Source organism: Fusarium solani, assembly GCF_023522795.1.
Source record: "Fusarium solani strain SB1 chromosome Unknown bctg00000000, whole genome shotgun sequence".
NCBI lineage: Eukaryota > Fungi > Ascomycota > Sordariomycetes > Hypocreales > Nectriaceae > Fusarium > Fusarium solani.
The window spans coordinates 1,161,507-1,189,461 of record NW_027072157.1 but is presented as its reverse complement, the minus strand read 5'-3'; the positions used below and the strand labels follow the sequence as shown (position 1 = coordinate 1,189,461).

The window sequence follows — 27,955 nt, the reverse complement described above, 5'->3', positions numbered from 1 at the left end:
CAGACAGGACTCAAATCGGCTCCAGCGACGGCGAGCTGATCAGCCGCGATATTACCTCGGCTGCTGGCGTGCCCCTTAACCCATTTAAAGTAGGTTGCGCCTCCAGCCCTTTCCCGCTCTGCCTTTTTGGCCAGGACCTCCCGGATGATGTCCTGGTTCTTGACTTCTGCGCCATTGGCTGTCTTCCAGCCCTTGTTCTCCCAGCTCCGCGCCCACTGTGTTACACAGTTGATCGAGTATTGGCTGTCGGTGAAGATTTGGACCGCCTGCTCCAGGGGTGCAATCTGGAGTGCTCGCAATATGGCCATCAGTTCAGCTCGTTGGTTCGTCTGGGGCAGGCCGGGGAGCCGCTCCGAGAGGTTACGCTTGTCATGGTCTCCGAAGTAGACGCCCAGTCCGGCACGAGCGCTGGTTCTGCCGTTGGCGCGACTGCTGCCGTCGGTGTAGATCTTGAGCACATCCTCCACAGGCCCCGAACCAGGAACCTCATCCGGGACCCGCTTGGTCTTCTTGGCCGGTGGCTCCTCGGGTTGAAGTTCGAATACTGGCTCCGGTTCGGGCTCCGGGTGCGATCGTCCCTCCTCCCCTAGAGCATCAATAGTTTCCTTGTTGCCAAACTGCTTGATATATCCAACTGCCTCTGCCCGTGTCGCAAACCGCTTATACTTGGGTCCCTTGATGCCCTTAATAGCTTCCGAGGCCTCGGTCCAGTCCGTATAAATACCCGTAGGGTTGCCCACGGCGACCGCGTAAAACTTGTCGGGTTCATTAGACGTAGAGGCAACCTTCTTGCCGGCAACAAAGTCCAGGGCATCCTGCTTCGAAACGAACGACTTGACTGGGACACATGAAGGGTTAGCGGGATGGTCCTCTGACTCTGATATTACCAGATATACTCACAGACTGCACCTCTGAATCCCGATGTCTGCTGTTGGCACTCGGGATAGGTCAAGTAGACGCCGGGGTTGAACCCAGCTCTGACTGCGTAGTACTTTTGCACGCCGTCCATCTTCCGCTTCTTGGACGAGGAGCCTGCAGAGGCAACTGCGGCCCCGGGGGCACTGCGCTTCTTATTCATCTCGACAAGTTCTTGGTACTGGAAAGCCGCGTGGCTGATGCTGTCGCTGCTGCTGCTGCTGCGTTGATCGGCGGTTGTGATAGTGGGGGCGTTGAGAAAGGCGAAAATGGACAGGTCAATATGCCTTCTTTTTGTGGCATGCTCCTGCGACCCAGCCGGCGCCAATGAGGCGTTTATATGTCGGTCGCAATAGCGCCGGGCTCCTTTGATGGTGCTCGTGAAGCCGTGCTCGGGAACAGCGGGAGTGGTGGAAGAGGTGCCGCGGTAAAGGGTCGTCGCACGAGGCTGAAGGCGGCGTTGACAGAGTCAAAGGAAGTGCATGGCGGGTTGTCCACAGCACCGTGATCGCTAGAGGGCAGACCAAAAAGAACCAGAACAAAGAGCCGCCTCTGCTTGTCTTGAGCTGGAAGACCCACGCCGATACGAGCTTCTTTGTGGTGCGTCTAGCCGCGCGGTGCAAGCAGAGGCAGAGCGAGAGGGGGGGGGGTTGCGAAAGAAAGACGGACAGGAAGAAAGAGGTGCAGTGCTGAGAGTACAGCGAGCGAGCGACTGGCGCCTTGCGATCCCCGTCAAAGAAAGAGGGGCACCTACCAGAGAACAAGGGTTCGCCCAACTAACACGGGCTATGTATCCCTCCGTCTCAACCCGCACCGCACCCATTGCCGTCTTCTTCCATCGACCACATGCTGATGTCCCTTTCAAATTGTCTCCTTGTCCGAGTAGTCAGCAAGTAAAAGTCAATTGATGCATCATCGTATCTGATTAAATCTGCCAGTGTGCTTCTCCGCATCCGCATTCCGCGGCCAACTCGTCCAAGGCTCCCCCAGCCATACCCATTCCAAATCCATACACAGTTACAATACCGCCGCCAACGTCCGTAATCCGACTTCTCACCTGGGACATAAAGGACTATCTAAATCCTTTGTTTGTTTTCCAGCCAACGCACCAGCTGCAGGCAGGTCCAACTAGCATACCCCACCAGCCACCAGGGGTAATTATGCCCTCCAGTTTCATAGCCATGGTACATGGCCAACATCGTGTAATGCGTAATACTCTATCAATGCTCTTCGGGAGCTCCGTCTTCTTTCGTTTCGTGACTGGTCCAGCATCGTGCCTGAATCCACGGAGCTGACGAGTCTCATATCGACCGAGGAGGTGGTAATCCTAAACATGAGTGATGGGTTCAACAGAGGGCAGGTCAGGAACGCCGTCACGTTCCCATTCCCACGCCATCAAGCTCCAGTTGAGCTCTCGTCTCCAGAAGAGCCCCAGTCCTCGTCCACCTCCATCCGGACGATCATCCGAGCTCAGTCCTCCGCTGCGAGGCATGTGCGTGGCAAACACGACCTTGCCCATGCGAGAATGAAGAATGCCCATTGAGCATGAAACACAGGGCTCGTGCGTGACATAGAGCTCTAGCCCGTGGCAAAGGTACCCGTCCTTGTTCGGATGCTCCTGTTCGAAGCATTGTTTCTCTATCTCCAGGAGCGGGCCGTCCTGAAAGGCGTCGTATTCGAGATTAGGGGTCTGTACGGGCAGACCAGCAGCCCTTCTTTCGTGCCTGACTAGCTTCTGAGCCACCATGCTAATAGCACGGACGACGCAGTGTGTCATGGGGTTGCTTGTGCCGTCTAGCAGGCCGCATTCCTGGTGTCGGCGAGCGTCTCCAGCAAGTCCAACAAGTTCGACCTTACCCGCATCTCTCTGGACGATCACAGCACCCATCGCTTCGCCGATTCCAGCTTCCTTGGCCTGCAGAGCGACACGGTGTGCCAGCGCCATCCAAACAGAGGCATCCTCTTTGATCTCTTCAGTTCCACGGGCCACCATGCTAGGGTGTGGGCCAAGGGGATTGTTCTTTCGGTAGACCGTAGGCCAAAACTGGGAAGACCACATGGCAGCCTGGACCTGAGATGTGGGTGCGAGAAGTGGGATAGGGATCTTTTCGATAAAGAGGTCTTGCTCCATGCCTTCGATGGGAGACAGCACGGTAGAAAGCTCCTCTCGGGTGAAGTCCTTGACCTCTCCGACAATGATATATATCCATGTTGACTTGGCCGTGTGGATCTGACGACCGACTGATGTGTCGTTCATGAACTGTGTCTTGAGATGGGCGGGAAGGTCTGCAGGTTTGGCGCATCTGCGAAGATGAGGTAGGGGGTTAGCACTATCATCAGGTCGCATGTTACGCAAAGCCCTAGGGATTGTCAGCAACCGTCATCTTGAGCCGCCGCATGGTGGTGCAGTTGGAGGTCAGGGTGGACGAACGTGATGACCTCGTTGGCCTGCTTGGTTGGTGCTCGTGTAATGAAGGCATGAGTGATGGTGTGGTCTTGTCGGACTTCCTGGGTTGTTTTGAGGGGAATCAAAACGCCGCGGTTGGTATGGCTTTCCCTGAGATCGTCGATCAAAACATTCGGAACAATCTCGGAAGGCCCGCGAATCTCGGGCTTGGTGGGCTGGGATGTCTCGACTCCCTCTTGGGCAGGCGAAACCTCGACGGCTGGCGCCTCGACAGCTGGATCAGGGGTGGTCATTTTCTGTGTGAGGGTAGAAGGCGGCTCTGGGGCAGACGGGCTATGTTCTAGAACCAGTTAACGACAATGATGGCTCTGGTCACATTCGAAACTTACGTGTGCGATGGCTACGTGTGCGATGGCTACGTTTGGATGTTGTGAAGCACCTTGAGGGGCGAGTGAATGCAGCGAAGCAGCTAGCGCAGCTGGTGCGAAGATGCTGGCGAAGAGAGCGGCAGAATCCTTGGATGAAGAATCGTTCCTCGAGCAAAAGCAGATTGTAAGGTTTGTGTTTGGGGAGAGCCGGGCGTGTTTAGAAATGGTGGTTCTGGCCACGACTTCTGGCTAGTTGACTTGTCGAACGAGAGAAGGTGCGCTCTTGAGCTGCAAAGCAGGTGCGCGTCACAATATCTCACCTCCGCTTAGGTCTTTTGGAAGCTCCCTCTTTATTCTTTTCTTGTCAGAAAGTCAGTAACTGCGTTTATTGCAAGATCATTCATGGATTGCACTCACTCTTTCACTGCGCCTTTCAAGGACAGTCTTGGTTTGCAGGAGCAGGTTCGAGGGGGCCGGTTCGGTTTGTTTAGATCCAGGTAATAATGAGTCTTTGGAAATCCCAGTGATGCTGGTGCGGGGTTATCGTTTGGGTCCGATATGGATGCTTGGGTTGATATCGTGGGCAAGTTGACCTTGACAGTGGCGGCAACTGGCAGATATTGTTGGGGAAATATCTGTAATAACCACCAACGACTAATACCTCGCTTTATCGATAAGCTGGCAGGTATTCCTCTGCCTGTTTTCTTCGGTTCAGAAGCAAACTTGCCAGTCACCTACCTCAACTTCTCATGTAAGAATTCACCTTTCACTGCGCAGGCAGAATCTTGAAAAGGCCTGCTACAAACAGAGCCTTTTTGCGACCGCGAGCAGCTTCAGTAAAGAATTGACACCTAGTTCCTCGCCCTTCGAGCACTTCCTGCAGTTAGTGGGATTCCTTTGCCAGCATGCCCTGATCGCTTTTGACTCTGGCTCTCGATGGTTTCTTGATGTCTTTTATCCCGGTTGCCTGTGAGGATAAGTTCTGCCGTGTGGGCCTTGGTGTGGCGGAGACCCTGCATGAGTGGCTCGGCTTGTGCGTTCAAGCCACACAGGCACACACGCTTACCCGGAAGGACAATGGATATTCGAGCTTTCAACTTTCAACACCCACGTATTGTTCAGATGCATCATGAGTTTCTGACAAACGATGGCCTGCTTGCTTCTTGGAACTTGTATATACATTACTGACGTAGTACCAGGGACGAACACAAAGAACGAGCCACCTAAATGCATCGTCATCCTTTAATGGTAGGTGACAGCAGGTTAATGTCATGACCAGACCTAACCAAGAGTTGCATCAGAAAGCACATCATGACGACAATGTCATCAGCCTTACCTCGGAACTCGATTTTGATATTAACCACCACGTGGGACATATGACAACGGCTCCGCGATGACTGTTCCGCCTCGGCCTACATATGGAACAGGTCATAACCAACCCCGCGTCTCCCCACCGGACATCGCACCCTGGACCGGCTCTTTTGGCTGAGCTACATTCCCCAATCTCACGATCAAGGGATGGAGAGGGTTGCCATCGCGGGGTGCAGATGATCCTTCTACCTCTTGTGGTAATTCTCCTTCTGGCATCTCCGTCCTTGATCGTGCGGAGAATGTGTCATTCTCCGCACAAAGCACCTGGTTCCGCCGCGCCGGTGCATGTCCCATCCCAACCGACAGAGTGTGGGTTGCCCAGCTTGTGAAGAACAGATGGGGAGATGAATGGGCTCTTGGGCATTGGCGCCCAAGCGAGGTCTCCAAATGGGCAACCATAAGGCGCCCCCAATCGCCCAGTCCGTGGGACATGGACTGTTGCTTCAAGGCGGCTTCAGCCTGGTGGAAACATGTGAGACCAGTTGCCCCTCTCGATTGATATCCGCTATCATATCAGTCGATATCGCCTACACAGCCTAGCTGGGTACGCCCCGACGCAATAAGCTGTTTCATCACGGATTTTGGGCCCCGGCGATTAGTGTTAGTCTAGCTGGTTCGCCAGGCTCCTGGTACGGACGGATCTCTGGCCCTAGCATGAGACGTCCACCGGAGGCCATCCGCATCCGCGCTTTTGATGCTCGCCAACGTCGACCCTCAAACGGCAGTTGTTTGCCATGGCATTGAAGATGTTCAATATTGATGTAAGAATGGCTATACTGTTGATCACGCTCTTTAACATGAGACACATGACTTGTAGGACCCAGGTCCTGATCATTTGGAGGCCTACCAAGACATGGTCTCAGCCGCCGGGGAATTGTCAAGTACCGCTGACGTTGGCTGTAAAGAGCTTGCAGGTTTGTCGCTGGGCATGGTACCACGTATTGCTGACCAAGGCTCACCGCGACATGGAATAATAATAAGACTGACTGGACAGCGGACGGATACGTTGCGACGGCATCACATGATATCCAGCTCCGTCAATAAAGAATCGAACAAGGGGGAAGATGAGCAACAATAGAACGGCCTATCGGGAAGATCCCCGCGTCTCGGGCCTTGGTCTGTGCCGCCGGAACATGCGAATTGACAACAAAGTCCAGCAAACGCTCGCCAAGGATCCCTTTACCTGCCATCGCCCATCGTCCCGCAGGAAAAAGCAAATAAGGGCAAAAGGGGAATACGGCCGGCAGACGAACAACAAAGTCCGTGAGCCTGGGAGTCATAGACTCGTGTTGAAACCCAAGCGGGCAAGGACAACGACCAGGCTTCCGGGACGCAGCAAAACTCGTACTATATCGATGCTTTGGAGTTTTGCTCGAACGATATTCCAGGGCCAGTGCACCACGGAGACCAAGGCGACTGGGCCCTTGCGGGAGGCTTCATTACGCTTGCGAGCCCACGAGAAGCAACGGTAGTAATGATTCGTACTCTATGGCAGAAGCCAAAAAAAGGGATGCGAGGAGGATGCATGCATTGGACGGACAGCAGGCTGCGGGCATGTGAGATGACTGTGGCATTATCCGTACTCCTGTCTGCACCACCACCAATGCAAGGCGGACAAAGGAAACATACTTCCGGCAGTCTGACAATTCCTTGCATGTGGCATTGAGGCTGGAGGTAGAATATCCAATGAGCCTGAAATGCAACAGCAGAAACAATAACAACAGGAGCAGCTGAGAGGGTGACTCAGCCTTGAAGTTCTCTCACCTGCAGGAGAAAAAGAGGCGCCTCGCTGCACGACGCCTCATCTTGGTGTTACGAATATCTCAAAGGTAATTTTAACCGCAGAGACATGGCACACAAGATAGCGGTGGAGATTCAGGTCGCTTTGTTTCCTCCTCTCATGCAACCAACCCCTCTCTCCCCCTTTGGGTTTTACTCACTCTTGTGCGCGGATACACCCCGCACCTGGTTGGCGAGATCGGAGGCTAGCAGCAATGACTCTTTCTGGAGTTTGCGATTGTGAGAGCTGAGGCCAGGTTAGAGCTTCCAGTTGCTGGAAGGAAGGTCTTGGACCGCAGTAGCGCGGTAACTTTTGGCAGAAGAGCCACCGAGGCTTGACTCGATATAGCCTAGAGGCAGCGCACCACGGTCAAGATGGAGGTGGAGGATGGATGCCACTCATTCTGGAGATGGGTCTAGGATGCCCTGGCTGCATTCTGCATGCTGCGAACAGATTGAAACCTTCATTAGGCTCGGCCAATGCATAGGCGGTCGCAGAAAGAAAAAAGACCCCAACATCGGTTGGAATTGTAACGAGTCAAACAAACTCCACCGTCGCCTCGGACTGCCTCTTTACCCCGAAATCGATAAAGCAGTTGTCGTGTCCATGTGTCCCCGTAAGATTGTCATCTAGTGTGTCGACTGACGCAACATGTCGTATGTCATCTGGGGCTTTGAAAAGGAGGGCGATGATGATCAATTCCCAAGCCCCTCCTCATCATCAGCTTCAGACCAGACAAGACATGGACAACGACTCGCAAGCGAAAGGAGGGTGAGTGAGGCGGCAGGCGAAATGTTGGCGCGGCCCAGCGTCTCGGTGAGTTTAGGGCAGAACAGGGGTTCGGCGTCCAGTTAATGGCCGGCGTGGAGGGAGCTAGCTGTGATGGATGGGCTCATGGACCCGCGCCACCGTGGTGACCCAGCCGGGGATGGTGTCCCTTGAGGTCTTGGCCAAGGGTTTCTTGCCAGGTTGATCCAGACGCTTGGCGAAATTTGGGGGTCTTGCTCCTGCTCTCCTGGGACAGACACAGACAGGCTCTCACTCATGGGGATTCCAGTTGGGGGAAGCCCGCGGACCAGAGAATCCGAGTCACTCCCAAACTCGGCCGCCGGCCTGGGGGATAGGATGGGGGTCCCTTACGGCGTAGTTGACGGGGCGAATCCGATGGGCGCGGGGAGCATCCAGCATCAGCATCCAGCACCTTGCCGGACTTGTGATGCCGTGAGATGTGTGAAGCAGCTGTGTTGCCAGCGAGCTCACCATGCCATGGATACCAAACATGCCATGTTGTAGGATATTCGGTACATGTTTCCTTTGAATTGGAGCCATGAGGTAAGGGAGGCCCAGGCGGACGGGAACACCGTGGATCTCGGGACCCGGGGTGATCTTTGGGGGGGCGATATCTCTGGGTCTCTGTCATTTTCTTTTTCACTTTAGCCTGAAGCAGCCCATCTCATTGATAGCATGAACCTATACCCATCGCCGGTGCGGAACGTGCGCTGGTCAAAGGGGTATAGGTACCATATACGAGCGATAAGGGGCCAAGGTAGATGCGACTTGAGATCTGGATGGAATCCGCAGTGCCGTAACTGTACCTGAGTATAGGGACGGGACCGACGCATGTGGGATGCAGTGGATGAGATTTGCCAACGTACAATGATGTAAGTCGGCCTGTGCCAGGATCCATCCATTGAATGGATGCGGCGCCACAGCGAGTCCACGAGAGCCCAGCGCGGCACCTGCAAAGCTAATGGCAGCTATGGATGGCAGCAGACACACACCTCACGCTCCGAAAAGGGTCAAACGGAGGGAGGTATGGATGGAGGGTAGTTTGTCCAAGGACCTTGCCTGAAACCTTGAAGCCATTACCAATGTTTCTCCCGCATCCTCCATCTTGACGGCAGCCTTGGGCGTTGCTTTGCTTGCTTGCTGGCACCCATATTTTTACCTGGGCTCCTGGTCATCCATAACCGCCCGACACGGACCATCGACCACCTCACATCACCTCACATTGCCTCGTCGCTCTCCTGATATCGCTGGTCAACCCCAGCGACCCCCGTCAGGGCAACCGAATACCCAAGCAACCGCCTTCGAGGCCGCCACTATATTATCTGCCTCTGCTTTCCTGACCTGCAGAAGGGGGTCCCCTTCTGACGGGCAGCACAGCCTGAAGTGGTGACGTATCGCATTCAGACACGACCAGCAAAGAAAGGAACAAGAAAAGAGGAAGAGAAGAGAAAAAGCAAAAGAAACGAGACATCTCGCGACCGCTCTGGTATCATATGTGTGCCAAGCTGTACGAGAAATCAATCGACAAGAATAGGACCTCAGCCCAGAGCAGAGGGAAACAAGGCAGACCGCATCGAACAACACATACACAGCAACGTTGCGTACTTGGTTGGTACACGTTGAGGCAACAAGCAACCCATCGACTCATCAACAGTTTTTTTCCTTCTTGTTTCTCGACACCGACAATACCTAGGGCAAGGGCTTGGACGATCGAAGCTCGACTCAACAATTCCCCAACGTGGAAAAGTGTCCGTCTAACCAATCCTCCTGTTGACGACTTTTCACCTCGCACCTCTTCAAACCTTCTATCAACAGCCCAACTTCCCATGCGAGTCTAGCTACGCATTTAGGGTCCTACACACTACTCCACTGGACGGCACCACCGAGTCCACTATCGAAAGGCACCAAAGCCTCTTCCAGCTCCATCATTGCAGCCAGCTCGCAGCTAGGCCTCCGGCAGCGGCACCCAAACAGGACGCCCCGAGCGCCCCGATAGAACAGAGACGCCACCTACTGCTCCCCCCGCGCTGCATCGCATCCATTTCATCGAATCCACTGTGAGACTGCCCACAGCCTAGCGCAGCCTCCAAGAAACACACGGCAAATACCCACTGAGGAGCCCTGAGCGGCCACTGTGACCAGACCAGACAGGACGGGATCCCTGAGGTGCGGCCCACTGCGCGCTGCGCCTAAACACCACGCCCTCCCCATTCCCTCCCAGCAAGTCAGGCTAGGTTCGCTGGGACCGTAATCCCTGCCGCTGGATTGGACAAGCCAGCCACTCTCAGTGGTTGCCCTCCCAGAGAGTACGACTCATCGCTCAGTGCTTGGACTTGGCTTTGAGCGCCGAGTCTCCCTTGATACCTAGAAGATGCCTTCAGCAGTCCAGGTTCCCGTCACCCCAGCAGGTACGTACCCATGTAGCTTTCAGACGTTGTGTGTGCAGTGTTGCTGTGTTCACTCCTTGTTTCTTGCTGCACCGCGGAAGCTTCGTCCTTATTACCCTTCCACTCTGCACCTTCCCTTTCCTTCCATCTGACTTTTGTTTCTTCTCCTCATATATTGCCATTCTCCAAACGATCAACCCAGAATACTACGCAACATTTTTCTTCCATCACATCAACCCTTGTTTACCATCATCACCCCCTGTCTCTCTAATCGAGTTTCCTCCACCACCCACACTCATCGAGACCAACTCTACTCTCGTCTATCGTCCGGAAACACAGAACAGCCATACTCACCTTCTCATCCATTTAGACGCGGGTCGCAAACAATCAAAACAGTCTGCACTGGCCAAGTTTGTCATGCATAGTCTGCTCGGCCTTTCACCATCGTCCTCGCCCGCTCTGTCGTCTTCGTCAGCTGCGCCGACATCAGCGCCTGAGTCCGATTCTCTTCCTCCCACATCAGATCCCTCATCGCATTCGCACAATTACGCCGTCCTGCCTCCTCCCACCATCGATGATGACCACCTACCTCCTCCGAGCAACCAGCCTTCCTCTCTGGCTGTGGCCCTGCGAGCGATGAACGATTTGACCGAGACCCCCACATATGCGCGTAGCGTCACATCGACGGCGCCCAGCTCGCCACGCATGTAAGTGCCGTCATTTTTGAAAAAAAGCCCTCGGAGTCGCGAGTCACAAATCCACCGACTTCGGCCCTTTTAGCACCGACGATCCCGCTTTGGATGAACTCCCCCGCGCTGACACATGGAAATAGTCCACCTTTGCGACAGAATTCGGGCAGCCAAACACCTCGAGTGCGACCGCATGCCACAACACTCAACATCCCGGGCATGACCCGGTCGAGGGTCTCGCCTGACGGAAGAATCCCCCACCGCGATGTCGCCGCCAAGCTTGTTATTGTCATGGTCGGTCTGCCAGCTCGAGGAAAGTCGTACATCACAAAGAAGCTCCAGCGGTACCTGTCCTGGCAGCAGCACGATTCAAGAATTTTCAATGTTGGCAACCGAAGACGTGTGGCCGCTGGCCGCAAGGTTCCTGTGCATCCTAAGCTGCTCCCGGAGCCCGGCCACCTCGATCCTCCCGTCCACGCCGCCTCGATCCTGCTCAATGGTGTGCCCGCGCCCCCGCCGCTGTCTCCCGAGCAGACCGAGCCTGAGATGCTTGACCTCAACGACTCCGTGATCAAGGAAAAGGCTGAGATGGATCAATCGGCTCAATTCTTTGATCCCAAGAACGAGAAGGCCGCTGCTATGCGAGAGCAGTGTGCCATGGACACACTGGATGAGCTGCTGGATTGGCTGCTCCTTCATGGTGGTGCTGTTGGCATTCTCGACGCCACAAACAGCACCATTGAGCGGAGACAAAACATTGTCAACCGCATCAAGAGGCGGGAGCCCAAGCTGGGTATTCTCTTCATTGAGAGTATCTGCCAAGATCCTCTTTTGCTCGAGGCGAACATGCGTCTGAAGCTGTCGGGTCCTGACTACCGTGACAAGGACCCCCAGAAGTCTTTGGATGACTTCAAGAAGCGAGTCGCTGCCTATGAGAGTGCTTATGTGCCCCTTGGCGAGTACGAGGAGGCCCATGACATGCAGTACATTCAGGTATGCCCAATTCCCTGCACAAACCCTGGAACTAGTAGCTAATTGCCTCTTAGATGATTGATGTCGGCCGGAAACTGGTGCAACATCGTCTGAAGGGTTTCCTGAGCAACGGTATTAGCACATACCTTGCCAGTTTCAACCTTGCGCCTCGACAAATCTGGATTACTCGACATGGCCAGAGTGTTGACAACGAGCTTGGAAGACTGGGCGGAAACTCGCCCCTTACCGAGCGAGGTCATTACTATGGACAGGCTCTTCACAGGTTTATTACCTACCAGCGCAAGCAGTGGCTTACCGAGCAGAAGAGCAAGATGGCTCAGGCTACTTTCCCACCTGTGCCTGGTGACAACACTCCTCCCTACCCCGAGATGAACCGCGAATTGGACGACAAGAACTTCTGCGTCTGGACATCAATGCTTGAGCGCAGCGTGGACACGGCCGAATACTTCGAGGCCGATGACGATTATGATGTCAAGAACTGGGAGATGCTCAACGAGATGAACGCGGGTCAATTTGAGGGTATGACGTATGCCGAGATCGCCAAGAAGGAGCCCGAGGAGTACGCCAAACGGGCGAAGGACAAGCTCAACTACATCTACCCTGGCGTCGGCGGCGAGGGATACCTTCAGGTTGTCAGCCGCCTGCGTGACATGGTCCGAGAAGTTGAGCGCATCGAGGATCACCTCCTTATCATTGGACACCGATCCGTCTGTAGGGTCTTGATGGCCTACTTTATGGACCTGTCCCTGGCGGACATTACGGACATGGATATCCCTCTGGGCATGCTCTACTCGATCGAGCCCAAGCCCTATGGCATTGCTTTCCATGCCTTCCGATACAACGAGGAACTGGGCTGGTTCGACGAGCTGCCCAACTACAAGCCGCAGAAGACTGCTCGCAACAGCATCTAAGTCGGCGACACATTGACATTTCCTACCATTTCGCCGGATCTGTCCGGCGTGTACTACTATTACGGCGACAACACCTACTAATTTCGGACACGGTTACTGGGATTTTCCTTTGTCGAAACTCGTCTTTCCTACGGCGTTTTAACGGACTTGGCATTTTGATGATGATGCGCCAAGGAGGGACTATCCACACTATCAATGGAACGGAATGGCAACGACGACATACACAAAACAAAGACGGGGCTGGCGTTTTCCGTTCGATTGATATAGAGATACCTCCGATAGCGTGACACACTCCGCATCGGCATTTTTTTTTTTTTTGGGCGTTTGACATTGTCAGGGATTCACATGATGATTTGAAATTGAGTCTGGGGCGGTTCTGGTCTGAGAGTCGTGTTACAACTGTATCATGGTGTTTGACAGTTGAGACTCTCGATCCGTGGCGTTGCGAGATGTGTTTTTTTATCCCCATTGTCTCCTCGCCGCTGGGCGACGAAAGGATTGACATGAGTGATTCTTGTTTTGGAATTGGGATGGGATGAAAATAGACACTCAGCGCGACGCTCACAGCAGACGGATATGCCGCTCATGCACGGGAAACATGAAGCTTTTAGTGTTTGATCAACTGGGATCTTTTGATGTTTAGACTTGATAGCTAAGGGAATGATATCTCTCTGCTTCTCAATGGTGTTTGATCTGTGACAACCTTGATTCTGACGTAGATGTTATGTTCAACCATATGAGATGTGTAAACTGATAAGTGGCATAGATCAGCACATATATCCAGCACTCACAAACCTATACAGACATATATATAGCATTCAATGCTCGTGGTATTATTCTTAAACAACTGGACCTATCTACTTTTCCCCATAGATAGACGACCTGAACGCCATGCAATGCGACATCATGTCCTTTTAACAAGCCCATTTTCCTCATCTCATCCACAATAAACCGGATGAAACTATTTCCTTTTTTGGGTGTCTTTTTACTTCTCCGTTGCCAAAACCATCTTCTCTCTCTCATTCCTTCTTCGCTCAAACTGCTTCTTTGTGTGACGGCGCTCGTTCTCCTCACGTCGCTTGATACTCTTGATCTCCTCAGCCTTGATCTCGCCCGCCTTCTTGAGCACCTTGGGCACGTGGCGGTGACGGTGGATGTGGCGGATCTCAGGCATGTGCTGGTAGCGCTGGACCAGGGAGTCGTTATACTCGAGGGCTTGTCGTTGTCGGGCCGACTTGACGCCCTCGCGGCGAGAGGCGTTGGCACGCCAGAGGCGCACGTTGCCGTCGTCGGAGCCTGAGAGGACGTAGCGGGCGTCGGGTGTCCAGGCGGCCGCCATGACGCGCTGCATGCGCTTGGTATGGTAGATGTCTCGCGAGTGGCCGCGGTCGCGGTTCCAGAGGCGGATGGTGCGGTCCCATGAGGCGGAGACGAGCTCCTCGCCCGTGGGGAGAACTCGACATCCATGACGGCGGCAACGTGGTCCTTGAGGACGTTGAGGGCGCGGTCAAACTTGCGCATGTCGAAGAGGTAGATGTTGTGGTCCTCGGATGCAACAGCCATGTTGAAGGCCTCCATGGGGGACCAGGCGATGCGGTTGCTCGCAAACTTGAGGACCGTCTTTGTGACTGGGGTCGAGGTACGGAGGTCGTAGATGACGATGGAGCGGTCATTGGAGCACGATGCCAGGATCGATGTCTCGACATAATTGAACGAGACGTTGGTGATGGTATCGACCGAGGTTGGCCAGCGGAGAACCTCGGGGGCGGCGGTGTGCCTCTCGAGGTCGTAGATGGATATAACACTTGAAGCAGCGGCAAAGGCGTTCTTTGAGCGGTGATGCGACAGGCTCGTAAAGGCTCCAGATCCTAGCCAGGATGATATAGGCGAGGCGTCGCTGGGTGTGTTGTAGGGGTCAAACAGCTTAATGGTCCGGTCGGCGGCGCAGGTCAACAGCTTCTGATCGCGAGTCCACTCGAGGCCCTTGACGATGTTCTCGTGCGCCGTGGCATGCCATATCTCGTCCCTATCCGCAAGGTCCCAGACCTTGACAACTCCGTCACCGCTCGCGCTGGCGAAATGCTCGAGAGAGTTGGGATCCTTGGCGATGGAGTAGACACCGTCGACGTGACCTCGTCCAAGCTGTCCAACGAAGGGCTGGGCGTGCATGCGCTCGAGCTTGACAGCGTTGAGGGCTCGTTTGTACTCGCGTGCGCGCTCGAAGGGGTGCAGCGCTGAGTCGAGGTTGCGGGGCTGCTTGGAAACGTCCGAGCCGGCGGCCTGCTGAGCCGACACGGAGCGGCTGATGGCCTTGATCTTCATGGTTGAGAGGCCCCTATGAATCGATTGGACTGGGAAAGTTGAAGCTCTCGATCTGGAGATATTTCCTATTGTCGAGGCTGGTTCAATGCAAATGGTGGGGATAACTTTTTTTTGCCAGTCTTATCGCGATAATGCGAACCATGCAGGCCGATAAGGCCCGGAGTAGGTAATATTCCGTGAGCTGCGAGTTCTCGATCGCATAGTAGTAATGCCAGGCACATCCGCTCAAAGGTGCTTGGCAAAAACTCTCCTCGCTCTTTGTCCCTTCTTACGCCCTATCCATTGAACGAGTTGACGACGAGGCAGCACCTGAAGCACGATTAACCGATAGACGAATTACAATATCGCTTTTGCGCGATCACCGCGCTCACTCTTACTATCACAAAACGAATCTCGAGATCGAGCGAGCGCGCGCCGCCGCAATCATGGACGGGATGGACTATGATCCTATGGTTATGGACGGGGAGCCTGAGCAGCCTCAGGTGAAGATCTCTGCGGTATGGGATTGATCCCCTCCCTTCAAGAGTCGCTGGCATGAGCTGATTGTGTGCGACTCAGGCCGACCACACGCACGTCGACTTTGAGCTCTCCAAGACCAACCTCTCGTTCGCCAACGCGCTGCGGCGCGTCATCCAGGCAGAGGTGCCCACCATCGCCATCGACCTGGTCGAGATCGAGGTCAACAGCTCCGTGCTGGCCGACGAGTTCATCGCCCACCGCCTGGGCCTCATCCCGCTCGACTCCAAGGGTGTGGGCGAGCTCAACAACTCGCGCGACTGCGACTGCGAGCAGTACTGCGAGCAGTGCAGCGTCACCCTCAACCTGCACGCCAAGTGCACCTCGGACGAGATTATGAAGGTGTACGCCCGCGACCTTGTCGTTGACGGTAGGCACGCAAACTCGGTCGGCAGCCCTGTTATCACCGACCCCGAAGGCTACGGGTGCCTGATCGCCAAGCTACGCAAGGACCAGGAGCTCAAGATCACTTGCATCGCAAAGAAGGGTATCGCAAAGGAGCACGCCAAGTGGATGCCCACCTCGGCCGTCGGATTCGAGTACGACCCTCACAACAAGCTGCACCATCTCGATATGTGGTTCGAGAACGACACAGATCCTGAAGTAGAATGGTGAGATCGACAGCCTCGAAATGATTACTCATAACTGACTATAATCAGGCCCAAGAGCAAATACGCACAGTGGGAAGACCCCCCGCAAGAAGGCGAGCCCTTTGACTACGACGCAGTCCCCAACCGGTTTTACTTTGAGGTAGAAACATCAGGAAGCATGGAGCCCGATCAGATCGTGCAGAGCGGCATCCGGGTGCTGCAGCAAAAGATCGGCGGCCTCCTCAAGGGTCTGGACCCTAGGAAGTACGGAGGCGACGAGGCCGAGTTCGACGGGCCCGGAGCCCTGATATGAACATGGACGGCGGCACGACGCCCTGGCAAGACGGGGGCTACACCACACCGTACGGCGGCAACACCACGGCCTACGGCGGGGGCATGACGGCTTACGGGACGACACCTTATGGACAGTCCTCGTGGCAGTGAGGACTCAAAGAGGGCGTTTGAAATGGGTTATTTAATTCGATAATCAAGGGTGGTGTCCAGGGGTTGAATCTTGAAACGGTAAACAAAAACAGCATAGCAACGGTCGTAGAATGGATTCTTTTCTTGTTTTCTGGATGAACCTGGATAGAACCCTCTCTCAAATGCTACAACTTCTAACGCACATCTCTTTCTCTTTCTCTACCTCTAGTGTGGTATCCAAAGTGAGTTATTCCCTGCTCGACAGAGCTACATCAAGAGCTCTCGAGTTGCCCAACAAACAAACGCCGTCGAGAATGCACCGTGTATATATGGTGACAAGACAATGTTAACGCCAAGATTTTATGCCCATCTCTTTTTCACTTCTCTCATCTATCATACCCACCCAGTCTATAGGTTCGCATCTAGGCCCTTGACCTTGCGGTAGGCGTTTCTGTGCATCTCTAGGAAGACAAATGTACAAATAGTTTGCCTGATGCATTGTTAGTCGCTGTGAAGACCATATTCAGGGGTGGTCACTTACGGTCCAAGTCTGAGAAAGCTAGGAACCCATCCCTTAAACACCCACATGAGGCCATCGGAGCGGTAAATGTCGCCAATGAGGTGTAGAACGCCGTGGTTGTGCGACGAAGACATGACGCGGGTCTTGATGACGTCGATGGGGCTCGTGACGGTGGCAGCGACCAGACCGGCGAGGAATGAGGCCGTGAAATGCGTCTTGAGGTTGTCCTCCATGGGGGTGTACTTGAGCAGCAGGCGTTTCGAGACGTCGTAGCTGGCGAGTTGTCCGGCCGTCATGAACATGGCGCGGGTGCTGTTGGGCCACCATCCTCGGAACATGCTCTTGGGACCCTCCTCGCGGGCCATGCGCACCATGCCGTCAAAGGCGTGACGGTAGTTACGGCGCTCAGCGTGAGGAAGCGCAGCATCGTGTTGCATGCGCACGTTAAGTACATCCGCAAAGTTGCCCGCGATACCGCCTAGGAAGCCAGAGCCGGCGGCCAGGCCTATGAGCACGGGAAACGAAGGGTCGCGGCCTCCGGCCGAGAGGCGGGTCTTGATCTCCTCGTAGACGCCGAAACGGACGGTCGAGTAGGTCATCTGGCGGAGTAGCGAGGCCGAGATGCCGCTGTAGAGCCCGAGGGGTCCATCGTGTCGCAGGATGTGGACAAAGGTGCCGACCATGTTCTTGGGCGCATTGCCGGTGCGCATCTGGAGACGGACCTAGAAGGGGTGAGCATGTGAACGTATGCGAGATCTGTGGAGACGGGGGCGAGATCTACCTTGACTGTGTTCTCTGGTTAGCCATGTACATGTTCCAAGAGGTTCAACACCACGTACCTAGATCCAATGGGTGCGTGACGCAGGCGGCCAAGCTGCTAGCACTTCCGCCGAACCAGAAGGGATACCGTATCGACGCCTTCTTCCTTGTCGGCTCTTCCTTCTTGACGGGCTCCGCCTTTGTCGACATGTTGGCCATAGATTCTTGCGTAGCGGCCATGGTTGTGGTTGTTGCGGGGAGATTAGATCCGGCCGTACGGGAGAACAAAGCTTCACGAGCTGCGAGACACTATCGTCGACATTCCCTTGGATCGAGTACGCGGAGAACGAGCGACCAGGTTGCGCGGAGTGGGCGCGATGATGAATTGGGGGACTCGATGAGTAAACCAGCGTAAGCACGGATGGGGTTGGATTTTTTTCGTGCCTTTCTCCTCCCTTCGTTATCCCTGACCCTCAGTTATCTCTGAAATCCAATTGACCGAGCTTTGGCTGGCAGCCGGAGATTCGGATCGGGGGAGTGCATCCGAACAGGGATCGTGGGACTCTCTTCTTCTGGTTGCGCCAACGGCGGCCGTTGAAAAGGCAAATCGTGGAAATTCCGTCTTTTTTTTTGCGGGCCGGCCGGCTTCGGAGCTGTCGCTCCGGAGCAGCTGTAACGCCGAAAGCCGAACTTTTTTGCAAGACGGAACGATGGAACCACTCACGGTCGAGGTAAATCAACCTAAAGCTCTCTTTGCGATTGCGTCCACGAGCCATTGGCATCTGCTGCGTGGTCCGGTCGCCTTATAATGTGATTGTCGAGCTCCGTACGCCGTCAAAATGAGATTCTACGCCCAGGGCATGCGCTGCCTCCGGGCCTCTGCCCCGCGAGCCGCCCACCTCTCCCGGAGCTCCATCATCCTCCGAACAGCTTGCGCCGTGAGGGCATACTCGTCGGGTCGGTCCAGCTGCAGCTGAATACTTGCATAGACGTCTCGCTGACTGGCTTGACCGCGTTGCAGTACCTCCGACGGGCTCCCCAAGCTCCAAACAAGGCTCCGTCACTATCCGTGGGCAGACCATCAAGACGGATCCCGAGTGGTTCAACGCCCCGGCCAACGTCCTCGATGCTACTTCGAGGAGCCTGCACCTGCAAAAGGATCACCCCGTCTCCATCACCCGCCAGATCATCCAGTCCAACTTCCCCGAGCCTACCTTCAAGTACCACAATGAGTTCAGCCCCGTTGTGTCCACCGCCCAGAACTTTGACTCGCTCGGCTTCCCCGCGAACCATCCCGGCCGTGCTCTCTCAGATACCTACTACCTGAACAAGGAGACTCTCCTGCGAACGCATACGAGTGCCCACCAAGCCGACACTTTCCGGGCCAACCAGAGCGCTGGCTACCTCATCTCTGCCGACGTCTATAGACGAGACGCCATTGACCGGAGTCACTATCCTGTTTTCCATCAGATGGAGGGTGCCATGTCATGGGACCGTAACGAAGTTCCTAATGGTGACATTGCTGCGGCTGTGTGGAAGGACTTTGAGAACCTTCCCGTGCATGGAGTCCAAGTAGATGACCCGAACCCAGCCATTCATCCCGAGCGCAACCCTCTCCAGGAGCCCCATCACACGGCGGCTGAGGCCGAGGCTATCGGTGCTCACCTGAAGAGGTCACTTGAGTCCATGGTTGTCGACATCTTTTCCCGTGCCAAGGCTGCGGCGATCAAGGAGGACCCCGACTTTGTTGATGAACCGCTCCAGATGCGATGGGTTGAGGCCTACTTCCCCTTCACCAGCCCCTCGTGGGAGCTTGAGGTTTACTACGCAGGTGACTGGCTTGAGGTACTCGGATGTGGTGTGGTCAAGCAGGACATCTTGATCAACGCTGGCGTGCCGAACCGTCTGGGTTGGGCGTTTGGCATCGGCATCGACCGCATTGCCATGCTCCTCTTCAAGATCCCTGATATCCGCCTGTTCTGGTCGAAAGACAACCGATTCCTGTCGCAGTTTGAGGGCGTGACCGACAACCTCGACACGCTGAAGCGCTTCGTGCCCTTCTCCAAGTACCCTCCCTGCCCCAAGGACGTGTCCTTCTGGCTGAGCTCGACGTCGGCGGCGGGTGGCAACACCAAGGGCAGCTTCCACGAGAACGATGTGATGGAGCTGGTGCGCAACGTGGCAGGCGACGTGGTAGAGGATGTGCGGCTGATTGACGAGTTTACGCATCCCAAGACGGGGCGCAAGAGCATGGCGTACCGAATGGTGTATCGCAGCCTGGAGCGGACGCTGACCAACACCGAGACCAACGGTTTCCACGAGAGGGTCCGCGAGGCTCTCGTCAAGGAACTGGGTGTTGAGCTTCGCTGAGCCACTCGGCTCGTGACTGGCCCACGCGCGCAAGGCTAGGATAGGGAGCGCCGGCAGTGCATCATGCGGAGGAGAGGGGAGCTGGGCCTGTGGAGGAGCTGAGGCTCGTGAGCCTCTTGCTCCAGATCCAGCTTGACATGGTAGACCCTTGGCTAGACCTAGACCTGTAGGCTGGAAGCGGATCCAGCTGCGGAGATGTACTAGTATCTGTACAGTATCTTAGCTATTCAACGTATGTATGTATCATGACGGATTCCTCGTAAAGGGAGCGCTGCCCCGTGAGCTAGTGTTTTCAATGCCATGGCCATGGCCGCAGCTCATGACGACGCGGTTGCAGAGCTGTTGCTGTTGCTGCGCCCTGCCAGTGGCCAACTCCCCAGCAATCTTAGACAGCGGATGACCCCAGCCAGCCCGAGGCCCGTCTCGGGATGTGGATAAGCAGGTTCGAATTGCAAATGAGCAGGATTCCAATGGCTTTGCGAGAGTGACGTCGTCAGTCCGAGCTGAGCCACGCGACAACGGGGTCTGGGTCGTGTTCCTTGCAGATGGTCGAGCTGCCTCCCGGCGGGGCGGATGAGTTTGACAGGGGCGGGTGGCTCGTGCGCTGTGGCGTTCAAGATTTTGCAGCCGTGGCTTGTCTTGTCTGTTTCGGAGGGAGGTCTCCAACCTTTGATGATGAGCATTCCTCGGCGGTTTATTGGTCTTTGGAATTAGACTCGGGTTGTTCGACGATTAGAGTTGTTTTATTAAAGCGGAATCTTGTAATTGTCCGAAATCTAGGAGGTTGGTTGATACACGTTGAATCATGGCTTCGTCATGAGAGCTTAGATTGATTCAAGATGAGGATAACGATCGACGAAAGTGCTTTACTAGTAATGAAAGCGTAGAGCTGTTTCATAGACTGCACAAATCTCAGGGCATTCCTTAAGACACTAGTCCCTTTTGCCCGTAAAACCCATCTATCGGCGATTTACACGTCTTGTCTCGGACTGAGCTCTGAAGATAAACCGACTTCCGCAATAGGAAGGTATGAGAAAGACGAGGGACTTGTGTGTGCTTGGGCGCAATTGCGGAATAGGTGCTGCCATGATTGCAGGTCGTACTGTAACCCTTCAAAATCCCATCCAGGCAGGTTCAGCGAGTATTGGACGGTGGATACGCGCATAACGCTAGCAACTCGAAATTGCGGGGGTTGAAGAGCGATAGCAATATTGTCGAGGCGGAGTTTCATGATTCCATAGTCATGTACTGCGGCTTCTCAGCAGTTGTCAAGGCAGATATTACCCAACTCCATTCATCATGGCTTAGACGTTGAGTAAGGGCAGTTGGGCTGAACTTGACTGAACGGCACAACTCCTGTGCAGCATGCCTCGGCAGTACTCGATGGGCCGAGTTTCGCCTACCTACCGTCTGGTTTGTATCCTTCACCGCCCATCAATAACCCCCAAGGTGCATCGGCGGCACTGACGATGGATGCGGACATCCGGTCCCTCAAACCCCGCTCGGGGGTATGTATCCCGAGACACTACAACTCTTGTGCTGGTGTAGAGAGGCCAAATGTCTTGGCAAAAAAGCTAAGAGAGTACAAGCCCATAACTGCGGAGAAGCGTATTCTTGCTGCGGTTGAGGCTGTCACGACGTTCGCAATCTCGTTTAATAAACCCTTCAGCCACGAGTTGGGAGCATGGACTGTTCTATAGTCTGAATAAGCTGGGCGAAGTTGACATGAGCGTAATCGTGCTCGGCACCTTCGGTCCAGACACATGCTTCAGCAATCTTTTTTCCCTCAGAGGGAAATAAAATGTTTTGCTCACCCCTCTCTTGCACAGCCCCCTTCGAGTAGAGAGTCTTGGACGGTCATCGATCATCGAGAGCCTACGACTGGTTGCGCCCAATTTTTTGACTCGTGGGGGATCCCCGGAACACGGGCGGCTGGGGTGTGTGAACCTGGTCTGGCGCTTTGTAGGCGCCGGATGTGAAACTTGGAGATTCGTAGTCAAAACGAAAAAGAGCCCCTTGTTGAGACTATCGTGTTTGATCCTTTCTATTGCTCAGCGCTTATCTAAGAGTGAGAAAAGAAGCAAATGTCTTTCGAGTTTCACAGACGCTGAAACCTTTGGAGCGAAGAAAGGTAGCGCAGCGAATCGTCGGTTTGGGGTTGACGTGCACGAGCAAAGTGCAGTAGCCTCATGCACGTCTCCAGGGGGTGGTTGGTTGGGCGTCTGTGAGTAGAGATGAAGATGGCGCCTTTTCGAGACAAGACAGGAAGTCTCGAGACAGGGTATGGGGGCAGTGAATTGTCTGCTGCTTTTTGCTATTAGGCCTCTTTCGCTTTCGGTTTGATCCAATATCTCCCCACTTGCTTCACTGCCCCCCGTGTGATCCCATGGGCATAGGGGGTGAGCCCGGAGGAGTGAGCTCTGGACGGCTCTAGAATCTGGCAGATTTTTTGTTGAAGCACTGCCTCTGTCAACTGAATCGCAAGCCTGGCGTACTCACCCGTGCCCATGTACTGCTGTAGAGAAGTGGGCAGTTAAGGTTTCTAGGCCACCCCTGGGAAGAAATCGCCATCGCCATGGCCGTGGCCGTGGCCGTGACCTTGTCCAAGGGCGGCAACCCGTTGCTTGAGTGGAGACCAAGAGAGCACAGCCTTCGATGGCCCGTGCCCCCACATGCAGCACTACACGCGCCCCCTGCTTGTACGTGGCCACCAGATGGAACCCTCTTCCCGCTAAGCTAAGCCTCTTTTTGCCCCGTCTTCGGGACATGCAAGGTCAGTAAGCGGCTTGATATAATAGCCGCCCATATCACCACATTTGCACTTTCTTTAACTCGAACAACAACACCAACAACATCACAACTGCAACCACAGCTACAGCTACAATCACCGCAAACAATACCACAGACTACAGCTGCAGTCACAGTCACACAGACGCAACAGTCTAGAATCAACACCACGAACTTCACCTCTTCTTCAACTATCACATCCACATCCACAATGGAGCCCTCACCTCGACACTCCCGCTCCTCCTCGTCTGCCTCGCGACGATCAAACCTCACCCTCGACCTCTCGTCCATCCCGCCCATGACCCCGCCCACGCCCCCCTCAAACACCCTCCTCCTCACCAACCTCGCCGACCCGGCCATCTTCCTCCCCGAGAACCTCGACGTCATCCGCGACCTCATCTCCCAATCGGCCACCATCCACGCCTTCTCCCCGCTCAAGTCGTTCCGACGCATCGTCGTCTCCTTCTACGACGAGCAGGCCGCCATCGCCGTCCGACAGATCTGGGACAACGAGGTCATCATGGGTCAGCAGTGCCGCGTCTACTTTGGCAAGCCTACACCTGTCGATCAGCGAGATGAGCACCTCGCTCTCCCCGACGCCGGCAAGCTCTTCTTCATCTCTCCTCCTCCCAGCCCTCCCCACGGCTGGGAGGACCGTCTCGAGGACGCTCCCAACAAGCTCGTGCACGCCGAGGACCTGGCCGACGCCCTGGCTAAGCTGCACCACCGCGCCGGTCCCGTCGACGACGATGCCAGCTCGCCTATCACACCTCCCGACTCTGCTCTTCCCGGTCGCACGCGCTCGCGCTCCTCCACGCTCATCTACAAGCCCAACGAGGAGAGCAGCATGCCCGCCGTCTTTGTCGAGGACATGACCGATGAGCCCTGCGAGTACAGCCCAGTGGAGCCCACCAAGCCCATCTTGGCTCACACTGCCCGGCCACCTGTCGAGCTTATGAGCGACGCCTAAGTGGCTTGACTAGCAGCGGGATGAGCATCTATAGATCAAGGATCATGCAACAGATTCTTTCTAGTCTTTAAGGCGTTTCACAGGGGATCGGTGACACACGGGAGGGTTCGGCTGGTGACAGGATCGAGCGGGTCTTTTTTTTTCATAACGGTTCGTACGGAAGCATTTTCAGCATTGGTTCTTTGTATTCGCTGGAGTTGGGTAAAAACAAGCATTATCTTTTGTCTGCATATTGCAGACTTGGCGGGTTATCTACACCGGCACAGTACCGTATTCGGTCTTTGCTTGGTTGGCCCAGATAGGAGCCTCTGTACTATAGCTATTCGGAAATATTAATATCTGAAACCAAACCTCTGCCTGCTTTGTCTACTGCTTGTGATTTGAACAATGTGCAAATGGCGACTTGATGCCGCTGGACCGATAGGACTTGTGCAGGATTGCTGACCTCCATCAGAGGGCCTTGTGACTTGAACATATCAGGCTCCGTGTGTAACAAACTACTTCAGCTGGCAACTTTGAAGAAGAAGAAGAGGCTTGAGAGGAATTACTTCGCCTAGAACTATCGAGTCAATTTGCTAGTTATTCTGATTTCCCTTCGTATTGCACCAGTGCCTCATTAGAGCAGACCTGTCCAAGTCTGGGGCTTCGACATTTCTGTATCGTTGAAGCTATCCAGAAACCCACACAACGCCGGATGGGCTGATGAATGGATGCCGGTATAACGCCAAGTTGCACATTCAAAGCCTCCAACGTCATGTTGCCAAATGTCCCTATCACTGAGGCCAGGCAGATGCCTCTTTGGCAAGAAAGTGACAACTATAAAGCCCAGTCGGTGTCTACCTACTTAGCCAAGACAAATCTATATCTATACGATCAACTCCAATAACTAGACTTCTAGCCTACCCTTTTTCGGCTAACGGTCACTCCAAGTGAGCGCTCTCCCACGCCGCTTCGAGATAAGTCATCTCACCAAGCCCGACTAGGCTGAATTCTTGACGAGATGACCAGATGCGACGACTGCAGAGGCAGCGGCGAAATCAGGGTCAAATGCCACGAGTGCGGCGGCGTCGGCGAGATTGAGTATCCATGCTGCCGGAACCGCAACTGTGGGTGGTGCAACGGAACCGGGAGGAAGAGTTTGCAGTGTGATGAATGCTACGGGACGAGAGTTGTCCGGGAAGAATGCGTGCAATGCGAGGGCACGGGACACATCCATTATGATTCAGATTCAGATGATGAAGATTGATATTGAGATACTTGGGTTGTTGGATGGGTTCAACTGTTGCTGCCTATATCTTGCTGCAGGTCAGCATAGCCTTACACACCATTCTCGACTCAATAAAAACAGAATGCCTAAATGAATGTGGCTTCCAAGCTCCAGTTCGCCTCGTGCCTTTTGATAATAATCCGAGATAATAAACAAGATTCGTCACGCGAGGCTTTGCAGCAATTGTGTCTGCGCCATGACTGACGAGAGCAGATGGCGCGGCACGCCTCGCAGCCAGCCCGACGATGAGCCCACGAACCGGGCGAGGCTGACCACGGCCACGGCCCCGACTATTGTCCCGACTACGAGCACAGCCCGGATGGGCATCTTGGAATGGCGTGTCATCAATCTTAGCGTGCCCGAACTCGACACGGCCTCCTTCTCGTCCGGCTCCTCGGGGTGTCCCAGCTCCGTAAGCATGCCAATGCGCGGGAGATACTGGAACTCGAACTTGGTGGATTCGCCGATGCCGCCAATCTTTTTGCTGTGGATCATGAAATGCGCAAAGCTTTTGAATTTCTGTTACACAGCGTCAGCCACATTTGCTCCTTTGGTCTCGTATTTCCCTATCCCCAGATGCAGGGGTCCAGGGGTAAAGAGCCAACACATCTGAATGATAGAAGTCAAATTAGAACTGGGTGTGGGGAAAATGGTTGCTGATGTGTTGTCGTCTGTGTTGTGCTGATCGTGTACGTACCCTGTCCCGGCTCCTCTGCATGTCAGTCGGTAGCCAGGGGTAAGTATAGCTTAGCCAGTAGAGCACGACGCATTGCACCCAAACGATTGCACGGTAATGCCATCGAGGCTTCTCAATGCCTAGTGCACCAGCTAGATCATCTCCGTTGAGTTGGTAGGCTTGGGCAGCGAGAAGTTCGCGGGGTGCGTGTAGTGGCGGAATACGTGCTTCGGCTGTGAGGATGTTGTTGGCGAGGATGCGAGAGTTGGCCGACGGTGCCACTTCAGATGTCATGACAGACTCCATCATGGCCTTGGCCTGCGCTGGTGTAGCCATCCAGTCCACTGGCGTGCCTAGCAAGTATCCGACCCAACGCCATAGTGCAAGATAGTCGGTTATCTGTTGATCCGTCAAGTAGATGCCCTGTCGTGGAAGAGCCATGTAAATAATGGCTACCGAATACACGGAAATAGTGCCGATCGAGTGTAAATCATTGATCGGCACTCCCCACTTGTCCATGTCGAAATAGCCTGGCCGTTCGTGCTCCAGTTGCATAAGCCGACGTCGAACTGCCGCATGTAGTAATCGAACCCGCACTGACGAGACGTAGCCCTTTCCACCAGGCTTAACAGCGTCAATGTCTTCAACAACTTCCATGAAATGTTGTAGTGTCTCCAAAAGACGGCGTCTGGTGACTCGAACTCCAAACCCTCCTGTTCTTGAGAGAGTTTCGACAACACGATATGCGCCCATTCCGCCTAGTAGTGACTTATATAAGAGCTACGACATAGTTAGCAAGTATTACTTCTTTATAACGGCATTTACTCACCCCAAGAAGAATTTGTGCGCTGTACTGGTAAACCAAACGTTGACCACGCTCAATTTGCTCCCAGTCAACCCACTCGGGGACTGTCGAGACCTCTTCCCATAGCTGACCCAGAACCTCATCCGAGTCGGCGTACTTTTGAAGGAGAACATAGAGGTCCCTCTGGCCATCTCCAGCGCCATGAGGACACCTCCATGCTTTCGAGGTCGGCGGTGAGAACTCGTCTAGTCGGTCCAATGCGTCTGTAGCCAACTTGTCGTACGAGTAGAGCAAGTGAGCAATCTCAGGTGCCGTCTTGTGTTTGGAAGTCCAGTAAAAGTCATGACCCCAGACTGTTCTAAAGTCATCGAATTCAGACATGTGAGAGTGGGGATACATGGTTTCGACAGAGAATTGAGATTGATACCAGACAGAACCAGGAGAGAATCCAACAGGAAGGGACTTGACAGACTTTAAACCCCCAGAACCAACACCCGGGAATCTTCACAAACTGATGACGAGGACTACTCGGTACATGACGGCGGACACTTGTCGCGGTCTGACCACCCCTTGGATGGGCCGGGATCACCGTCAAAAACCTCAACATCCTGGCTTCCGTCGGTCTGCATGTTCTCGATGGAGCTGGTGGACAACGACTGAATCAATCCCCACTGGACAGCGAGGGCGAAATGGCAGGCGAGTGGAGAGGTTGCAATGCGAGGGAGGCCAGGAATAGGCATGGAAGCTCGGCTATAGAAGAACAGGAGCCGGCCATGACGAGACAGACCGGAGTTCAGAAGCCAGGAGCCGGCAATGCCTATCAGGATCTGAAGTAACAGCCAAGGTCCTTCGGGCTAAGGAGAGACCCGAGACAGCGGCATCCCCTCGTGCTAGGTTGTCAGGAAGAGCTCCTATAGGCCAGCCGTAGTTCCGGGAGAGACATGCCGCAACCAAGACGGTGCTCCCACCTTCTTGTGAAGTCGAAGAGTCCGAGTCTGGGCCAACCAGATGCATTAGGGCGGCGACAAGAGTCCCCATCGAGTCCACCTCTGTTCCCGCGAGGGAACTGGCAGAAACAAGACCCTCTCCGGGCGCATGGATGACATTGTTTGATTCAGACGTGCGTTCAGAGGAAAGGTAGCCATTCAGCGCAGAGTTCCCAAGCCCGCCTCGTCAGTCATTCCGCTGCAGCATAAACTAGACAGTCCCTCCTGGGCCCATAGACGTCCACACAAGTTGACACAACAGGCCGCGCAGCATTTGAAGTGGACCTTGTCCTCGGAGCGGCACCGCAGGTTGACATTTGAAATTGCCCCGGGACAGGGATGATTTGACCTGAT

The 27,955-nt window shown here is 54.6% G+C and overlaps 9 protein-coding genes across 9 annotated transcripts; 4 read left to right on the top strand and 5 right to left on the bottom strand.

The window, feature by feature from the left end:
• Positions 1 to 10,001: 10,001 nt before the first annotated feature.
• MRS44_000388 (uncharacterized protein) lies at positions 10,002 to 12,610 on the top strand (the record flags this gene model as incomplete). The annotated part of the gene is made up of 4 exons (XM_046271193.2): positions 10,002 to 10,038; positions 10,220 to 10,724; positions 10,850 to 11,699; positions 11,753 to 12,610. The coding sequence occupies 4 exons, from the start codon at positions 10,002 to 10,004 to the stop codon at positions 12,608 to 12,610; spliced, it is 2,250 nt and encodes a 749-aa protein (XP_046129489.2).
• Positions 12,611 to 13,595: 985 nt separating this feature from the next.
• On the bottom strand, positions 13,596 to 14,932 carry MRS44_000387 (uncharacterized protein; the record flags this gene model as incomplete). Its single annotated transcript, XM_065624018.1, has 2 exons — positions 13,596 to 14,048; positions 14,090 to 14,932. The coding sequence occupies 2 exons, from the start codon at positions 14,930 to 14,932 to the stop codon at positions 13,596 to 13,598; spliced, it is 1,296 nt and encodes a 431-aa protein (XP_065479746.1).
• Positions 14,933 to 15,072: 140 nt separating this feature from the next.
• On the top strand, positions 15,073 to 16,351 carry MRS44_000386 (uncharacterized protein; the record flags this gene model as incomplete). Its single annotated transcript, XM_065624017.1, has 4 exons — positions 15,073 to 15,094; positions 15,164 to 15,429; positions 15,491 to 16,059; positions 16,108 to 16,351. The coding sequence occupies 4 exons, from the start codon at positions 15,073 to 15,075 to the stop codon at positions 16,349 to 16,351; spliced, it is 1,101 nt and encodes a 366-aa protein (XP_065479745.1).
• A 518-nt stretch (positions 16,352 to 16,869) lies between these two features.
• MRS44_000385 (uncharacterized protein) lies at positions 16,870 to 17,980 on the bottom strand (the record flags this gene model as incomplete). The annotated part of the gene is made up of 4 exons (XM_065624016.1): positions 16,870 to 16,951; positions 17,003 to 17,703; positions 17,763 to 17,776; positions 17,821 to 17,980. The coding sequence occupies 4 exons, from the start codon at positions 17,978 to 17,980 to the stop codon at positions 16,870 to 16,872; spliced, it is 957 nt and encodes a 318-aa protein (XP_065479744.1).
• Positions 17,981 to 18,579: 599 nt separating this feature from the next.
• Positions 18,580 to 20,110, top strand: MRS44_000384 (uncharacterized protein; the record flags this gene model as incomplete). Its single annotated transcript, XM_046271223.2, has 2 exons — positions 18,580 to 18,697; positions 18,762 to 20,110. 2 exons carry the CDS (start codon positions 18,580 to 18,582, stop codon positions 20,108 to 20,110), a joined length of 1,467 nt encoding a protein of 488 aa, XP_046129493.1.
• Positions 20,111 to 23,108: 2,998 nt separating this feature from the next.
• Positions 23,109 to 23,867, top strand: MRS44_000383 (uncharacterized protein; the record flags this gene model as incomplete). Its single annotated transcript, XM_046276860.2, has 1 exon — positions 23,109 to 23,867. The coding sequence occupies one exon, from the start codon at positions 23,109 to 23,111 to the stop codon at positions 23,865 to 23,867; it is 759 nt and encodes a 252-aa protein (XP_046129494.1).
• A 979-nt stretch (positions 23,868 to 24,846) lies between these two features.
• On the bottom strand, positions 24,847 to 25,083 carry MRS44_000382 (uncharacterized protein; the record flags this gene model as incomplete). The annotated part of the gene is made up of 1 exon (XM_065624015.1): positions 24,847 to 25,083. The coding sequence occupies one exon, from the start codon at positions 25,081 to 25,083 to the stop codon at positions 24,847 to 24,849; it is 237 nt and encodes a 78-aa protein (XP_065479743.1).
• A 213-nt stretch (positions 25,084 to 25,296) lies between these two features.
• Positions 25,297 to 27,014, bottom strand: MRS44_000381 (uncharacterized protein; the record flags this gene model as incomplete). Its single annotated transcript, XM_065624014.1, has 3 exons — positions 25,297 to 25,653; positions 25,832 to 26,590; positions 26,640 to 27,014. 3 exons carry the CDS (start codon positions 27,012 to 27,014, stop codon positions 25,297 to 25,299), a joined length of 1,491 nt encoding a protein of 496 aa, XP_065479742.1.
• A 125-nt stretch (positions 27,015 to 27,139) lies between these two features.
• Positions 27,140 to 27,653, bottom strand: MRS44_000380 (uncharacterized protein; the record flags this gene model as incomplete). Its single annotated transcript, XM_065624013.1, has 2 exons — positions 27,140 to 27,365; positions 27,403 to 27,653. The coding sequence occupies 2 exons, from the start codon at positions 27,651 to 27,653 to the stop codon at positions 27,140 to 27,142; spliced, it is 477 nt and encodes a 158-aa protein (XP_065479741.1).
• Between the last annotated feature and the right edge of the window lie 302 nt (positions 27,654 to 27,955).